The sequence below is a fragment of the Capsicum annuum genome, chromosome 6, assembly GCF_002878395.1.
Source record: "Capsicum annuum cultivar UCD-10X-F1 chromosome 6, UCD10Xv1.1, whole genome shotgun sequence".
Lineage (NCBI taxonomy): Eukaryota > Viridiplantae > Streptophyta > Magnoliopsida > Solanales > Solanaceae > Capsicum > Capsicum annuum.
Window position 1 is genome coordinate 30385955 of NC_061116.1, and position 6409 is coordinate 30392363.

The following is a 6409-nucleotide window of genomic DNA, read 5'->3' on the forward strand; positions in this document are numbered from 1 at the left end:
CATGTGGGACTTCATTAATGGGTCCATTTTTCCCCATTGAGTCCTAAAGTTAACACAACTCTCCATCTCAGTTCCTTTTTCACAATTTAGGGTTTATGGATATTGGCAGATCATTGATATCTCACTCCCTTGGTGTCATTGAGTTATAATCCCCGTTTTATCAGGAATTTCAGTATTATTACATAACCGTGATCACAAACCCTAGCTATATTGTAAATTTCATGATTGTTGGACCTGAGTATTGAATTCTTTAAATTCATTCATCTTATAGAATTGGCATCATAGTTGCATTCTTTAGGGATGGTGGGTTATAAACACCTGATAACCTAGGATTTCATGCGTATACTTTTGGGTATTATATCCTCCAGTTTACATGCTTTGAATGCTTTTAGATAATGTATTTATTTTCAGTCTTGAGATTATTCTTAGCATTGAGCATTACAGTTGTTAGTGTCATTTAGTTGGGTGTAGTACTTAGCACCGAGTGGACGCAAAGGTAAAGGCTCATCCGCCAGTTAGGTTGAGATCCTTAGTAGAAGTCCCTAAGTCCCAATACTACGGCACCACCATAGGTTCTAAAGGGTCACCCATCATACCAGACTTGACATCTTGGTCCTTTTGAACATCAGTTTAGTGGATCCACCTTAGTCCATGTTCATACACTTGAAAAGGTACTGAACACCCTTCCAGCTGGGGTTACAGGTGGGACACCGTTTAGCTCATTTTGGGATCCACAATTTATAGTTCAGATCCAAATTCTTATATGACTTTTTATTTTGTTATTTAGTTTATTATACAACACATGTTGATTACTCAGTCTTGCATTAGTTATCATGTTACGTGTACCATGTTCAGCTTATATCAGTTATTTTCTATATTACATACTCAGTACATTCAAAGTAATGTTGTGCTATATTATGTCATAAAATAGGTTCTGAAGCTCATCATTTGGATCGCACCTAGTACATTCTCATACTGTATCAGCAATAGTATTTTGGTGATTCCTCATCATGCGAGGGCTAGTGTCAAAATTTCATTTTGTCTTTGTGTTTCCTGTTTTCAGATAGTTAAATTTAGCTAGGGGCCTATACCATTAACTCTTCTTAGTAGAGGCTTTCAAATTTATAGTTAATGTGCAGCTTGTGATCTCAGATTCTGTTATTGTTGATTGATTTTCTTTTAAATATTTGTTTCATTATTCAGTTCAGCTTCCACATAAGTGGTTTTATTAGTTATTTTCGATATTCTTAGTGATTTGCCAGGCCATGGGTTAGCTTGGCGTTACTTGTGACTCTAAGTACTGTGTTACAACTAGGGAGTAGTCTTGAGTTGTAACAATTATATTTATATGTTGCTTGAGCTCAGTCGGTCCATGATGTCTGCTTGGTACCGTCTGTTTTTGTCCTCATACTACACTTTTACATATTTTTTCCTGATGCAGATCCCAATACGAGTCATCACCGCTAATGTCCTTCTCGTGCAGAGCTATTTTTTATCAAAGATTTGGGGTGAGCTCTTGACATTTGGAGTTGCACCATCCCACTCTTGTTTGTGCTTGTCTTTATTTTGTACTCTCGGAGACAATTCTGTATATAATGTATTTATCTAGTACTCCTCTCGTATTTAGTAGCTCTTACACTTACTGATACCAGGTCTTGGGGCTTTTAATATACCTTTAATTTAAAAATACAAGATATAAAAATTTCTAAACTTTTTTATACTCTAGTCAAATCAATATAGGAAAATCAAATTAAAGCAGAATGAGTACAAGTTTACGTGCCTCTCACCTTTCTTACGTTTTCCCCAAAATTTAAAACCTTTTATTGCATACGCAACTTTGATTATCATTCAACAATGACATACCTGGTGTTAGTGGTGTGATCAGATTTTTCACCGCAAGGTATTAAATATAAATAAGTAAATTTATGAAAAAGTTAAGCTGTCAATATTTTTACTAGTTATAGAGTATAATTTTTCAGACGAAGTAATGTTGGTTGACATCCTTCAAGAACATGTGTTCACCGCTTTATAATCCTACAAGCAGGGTCAGGATAACCATTAAGGAATGGAGCAAAACTTTCGGATGGGACATATTTTTTATAATCCTCCTTGAAGTTGTTGGTATGACCTTTAAAGTTAATTAACAAGGAGTTGGGGAAGTAGTTAGAAATAAAGGATGAGAGCCCATAAAATTATAACACACGTGGAGGGTGTAGATTCATTTGGGAATTAACGAGCTTGGAGGGTCCAAGTCACAATGCACCACAGGTGTTGAATAGCCATTGTGGAGATAGTTCATTGCAGATGCAACATCTATCATTATATCTAATCTCTGCAATAAATTCAAGAACAAGTTGTGAGAGTATAACCATCTATAAAGTGTCCCATTGGGCATGTATTCCAACACTAGGGCCTTGAAATCCAGGTTGGAGCAGCTCGTTATGATTTTGGTCAGATTTCTGTGGCGAAGGTTGCGAAGTATCTCACATTCTGTGTCAAAGCTTTTGAATGCACCCTCCTGCTGAACATTAAATACCTTTGCTGCGAAAAAGGTACCATCCTTAAGTATCCCTTTGTAGACAATGCTGAAACTCCCTTTCCCAAGCAAGTTGCTTTCATTGAAGCCTTCTGTTGCCTGTTCAAGTTCATAATAGGATATTCTTTCATGCCCATTTGCCAGAGATACATCTGCTTGACCTGCATTCTTCTTTCTCTTTCTCAATCTTAACACCATATATCCAACGGCCAATGTAAGGAATGATCCAGTCCCTAACAACGTGTATAAACCTATAAGCACTCTTTTTCCTCTTGACCTCTCTGTAGATTTAGTTTGGTTTTACATTAAACCGGGAGTCACCACAGAGTGCATCATTAGACAGGAAAGATTGACTAGTGACATTTGCAAAAGGACCGCCAATGGGAATCTCTCCTTTAAGGTTATTGAATGAGAAGTTCAGGTATTTGAGATACACAAGAGCTTCTAATAACTTTGGAATTTCACCGCCAAGATTGTTATAGCACAAATCCAAGAATTCCAATGCCACCAGTTTGCCAAATGAATATGGAATAGGCCCATCTAATCTATTATGTGCCATAGAAAGATTAATCAATTTATCTAGATCCCCTAGAATGCTTGGAATCTTACCAGAAAAATTATTTTTTGACAGATCAACTAGAGTTACAGCCTTTAAATTTCCAATCTCCTGGCGAATTGTCCCACTCAATAAATTGGATGAAATATTGAATTCTATGAGATCGTGAAGGCCCCCAATACTTGCAGGTAATCTAGAATCCAGCCTGTTGTAATCTAGATAAAGATTTCTCAAACTCGTAACATTCCCTATGCATGGTGGCACTGAACCAGAAAACTGATTTCCTGACAAGTCTAATGCACCGGATTCTTTAAATTGCATATAAAATCTGGTATGACTCACTCTATCTTGTTGCTTTTTAGGTAAAGTTCTTGAAGGTTCAGCATGCCTTGGATAGTATTTGGAATATGTCCAGTCAACTCATTCTAATGCAGACTCATATGTATCACTCCAGTAAGATTACCAATTTCTTTTGGAATGATGCCCTTTAGTTTACAATCTGGTGCTGTAAAAGTTTGCGAAGAGTTGGAGAAATTCCCAACTGATGTAGGAAAAGTGCTATCCAGTTGATTACCATCAAACGAGAGTACTCTTAGATTCCTACAGTTTGTCAATGGTGTAAGGGAGCTGAATGTTGTATCGCTGAAAAAAGTATTCCCGGCCAAGTTTAGATGCTCAAGGTATCTTAAGTTACCAAGTGATTCAGGAATTAGACCTGTGAAACTGTTGATTGAGAGATCAATTCTCCTGAGTTTCGAAGAATTTGAGATGGAACTAGAGATAAAAGCAATCAGATTATTTGCTGCACACTAAAGTTCTTCTAGGATGAGCATTCCACGACCTAAATCTGAAGGTAGAGTACCTGAAAGCTTGTTTTCTGAAAATGCTAGGAACTGCAGTGTTGAAATGTTAAACAGAAAAGGAAGAAAAATTTCATCTCCTGTAAGGAAATATTAACTACCTTCCAAATGCAGATCCGAAATATATAGTCCTGTAAGAGCAGTTAAATTGGACAGCTCTCTTGGAACAGTTCCAATAAACTCTTTGAGTGACAATGACAAGATTTGAAGCTTTCTGCACTTTTCTATGTTTGGTGGAATAACACCGCTTAGGTAGTTTTTTGAGAGGTGAAGTCCTTTCAAGTTTGGAAGATGGTTACATATAGTTATTGGAAGCTGTCCAGTAAGATTGTTTTCGGTAAGAGCAATGTTTTGCATCATTGTAATGTTGAATATTGATGTTGGTATAGAGCCAGTAAGTTCATTAAGTTGCAGGTCTAGGATAGTAAGATAATGAAGATCACTGATTCCCCGAGGGATCTCTCCTTTGAGGAAGTTGTTCTGTATTCTCAACTCTTTCAGTTTTGTCAGATTGGAAAGGGAAGATGGAATTTCCCCCGAAAATTGGTTGCTCGAGAGGTACACAAAGCGTAGGTTTGGTAACAAACTTAAAAATGACGGAATGTTACCAGTGAAGTTATTGCTTGTGACACTAATCAATTTCAGCCTCTGCAAATGAGCCAACTTTACTGGCAATTCTCCATAGAAAGAGTTGTTACTGATCCCGAGGAAACAAGAAATGAGAGGTTTCCAAGGTGTGGAGGTATAGTACCATGAAGTTCCAAGCTAGAAATGTCTAAAGCAGTGACTCGATGGTGACGTTCCGATCCAGCTACAAATTGGGGTTGAAGAAGACCAGTTTCTGGCTAAGATGTTGTTACGATGAGAAGAAATGTGTGATTTCAGTGCAAGAAGAGCAGCTTCATTGGTGCTAATATTTGGAACAATAGCAAGTGAAATGTGGTGATGGAGTAGAATGAAAACTGCAAGAGCAAAGAGAAGATTACAACTTCTGCCCATAATTGCATGAAGCTGAAGGTTTCTCTTTTTTACTTTTTGAACTAAAAAAAGAATTAATAATGCAAAGCAATAATCTTAGAAGATTTATAATGTTAGTTTCTGGTTAAGAGTCAATTTTGGGTAGCGCAAGTATTGTGACAGAAATAGACACTAAAATCTCTAAGGAGAATAGTATTTTCCTACTGCCAACGGAAACACACTATTGTGGTCAACCAATAAGACTTTTATGTGCTATATCAGATTTTCAAGACAAGTTGTATTCATTCATCTCTCAGCCTCCCTCTCTCTCTCTCCCTCTTTCTCTCTCTCTCTCTCTTTTGTTAGAGTTGATTTTTTCCATTTCTTTGAGATAAAAAGTTAAGGCCCACCAGTTGCCGTATGTGGGATTTCCAGAGTGTTTTTAGTAGGCAAAATTTCACATATAAATCCCTCTTTAGCTTTTAAAAGAAAAAAATAATTTGGGGATTTTATAAATTAAGAGCAAAAACACAAAATTAAGTCTTTACACTTGATGGAACAACCCATCCCAAATTCAACAACACAAAAAAAATTAAAATCGGCCCAACTGTTTGCCTCACATACCCGCCCATATTCAATTTGTTATTACATATAAAGCACTATAAGGGTTTCCTAAATTCATTTCCTTGTTCTCCGCCGCAACAGCCCTATTTCAGCGAAGAAATGGTGACCTTCTCCTTGTTGAATCCTTACTTCTGCCGATACGTGTTGTGGATCATTAATGTTGTGCCATGGATGAATGCTGCTGCTGCTTGTACCAGCTCTCAGAGTAAGTTCTTCTTCTTTTGACTTGTCTTCATTCTCATTTTCAGCTCATTTAACCTATGATGATGGTGCTTCTAGCTGTGTTCTCCGGTGGATGGGATAATTCTCATGTTTTTGAGCTGTATTTAGGGATCCAGGTCCCTGAATGGTATTCCAGATCCAAGTAAGCTCAACCTCTGCCTTTCTTAGTTTCAGGTTCCACATTCGTTTACTTACCTGAACCTAAAATTTGATGTAGTTACAGTCGGTATGGAGATAATGGGATGCTCGGAACCGTAAGTAATTGGACTGTAATGCTTCTTTCAGGTGTAACAATTGCAAGAATCTCACATGACCCTCCCCTTTTGTTGCAAGTCCTTTTTGATGACTGACATAAATTAGGCCAGCAGGCTTGTTCACATTTTTTGTTGCCTCTCTAAATTGTAAATATTTTCTTGTGAATTATCAACTCTGTAAGCTGTAGCCTACTCAGCCTGTTTATTCTCTTGTTGCTACCAGTCTTATGTATGGACATTGGAGCTTATCACTGTTAAGTATCTTTTCACCTGTAGTCTCTAGTTGTTGAAAACTTGTAATTGTGAAATCCCCCTTTTCAATGGCTAGATTAGTCAAGTGATCTGCCAATTGATTTTCTTCTCTCATAATGTGTTGATATTGCACTTGCTTATTTTCCAG

The 6409-nt window shown here is 37.2% G+C and overlaps 3 protein-coding genes across 3 annotated transcripts; 1 reads left to right on the plus strand and 2 right to left on the minus strand.

The window, feature by feature from the left end:
- Window positions 1–2218: 2218 nt before the first annotated feature.
- LOC124899464 (probable LRR receptor-like serine/threonine-protein kinase At3g47570) lies at window positions 2219–3413 on the minus strand. Its single transcript, XM_047414355.1, has 2 exons — window positions 2858–3413; window positions 2219–2769 (listed from the first exon to the last, which is right to left on the minus strand). Exons 1-2 carry the CDS (start codon window positions 3411–3413, stop codon window positions 2219–2221), a joined length of 1107 nt encoding a protein of 368 aa, XP_047270311.1.
- Window positions 3414–3517: 104 nt separating this feature from the next.
- Window positions 3518–4951, minus strand: LOC124899465 (LRR receptor-like serine/threonine-protein kinase FLS2). Its single transcript, XM_047414356.1, has 4 exons — window positions 4788–4951; window positions 4054–4649; window positions 3955–3985; window positions 3518–3866 (listed from the first exon to the last, which is right to left on the minus strand). Exons 1-4 carry the CDS (start codon window positions 4949–4951, stop codon window positions 3518–3520), a joined length of 1140 nt encoding a protein of 379 aa, XP_047270312.1.
- A 26-nt stretch (window positions 4952–4977) lies between these two features.
- LOC107873476 lies at window positions 4978–6282 on the plus strand. The gene is made up of 3 exons (XM_016720331.2): window positions 4978–5738; window positions 5813–5897; window positions 5973–6282. The coding sequence occupies exons 1-3, from the start codon at window positions 5633–5635 to the stop codon at window positions 6103–6105; spliced, it is 324 nt and encodes a 107-aa protein (XP_016575817.1). The 5' UTR covers window positions 4978–5632; the 3' UTR covers window positions 6106–6282.
- Window positions 6283–6409: the final 127 nt, after the last annotated feature.

Excerpts from the sequence above, each read along its gene's own strand:
- LOC107873476 (XM_016720331.2), top strand. The coding sequence starts at position 5,633 with ATGGTGACCTTCTCCTTGTTGAATCCTTACTTCTGCCGATACGTGTTG. Across the intron at positions 5,739-5,812 it reads TGCTTGTACCAGCTCTCAGA|CTGTGTTCTCCGGTGGATGG; the intron begins GTAAGTTCTTCT and ends TGGTGCTTCTAG. Across the intron at positions 5,898-5,972 it reads GAATGGTATTCCAGATCCAA|TTACAGTCGGTATGGAGATA; the intron begins GTAAGCTCAACC and ends AATTTGATGTAG.
- LOC124899465 (XM_047414356.1), bottom strand. The coding sequence starts at position 4,951 with ATGGGCAGAAGTTGTAATCTTCTCTTTGCTCTTGCAGTTTTCATTCTA. Across the intron at positions 4,650-4,787 it reads AACATCTTAGCCAGAAACTG|TAACAACTCTTTCTATGGAG; the intron begins GTCTTCTTCAAC and ends CCTCGGGATCAG. Across the intron at positions 3,986-4,053 it reads TTCGGATCTGCATTTGGAAG|TTCCTAGCATTTTCAGAAAA; the intron begins GTAGTTAATATT and ends TCAACACTGCAG.
- LOC124899464 (XM_047414355.1), bottom strand. The coding sequence starts at position 3,413 with ATGCAATTTAAAGAATCCGGTGCATTAGACTTGTCAGGAAATCAGTTT. Across the intron at positions 2,770-2,857 it reads GTCTAATGATGCACTCTGTG|GGACTGGATCATTCCTTACA; the intron begins GTGACTCCCGGT and ends ACACGTTGTTAG.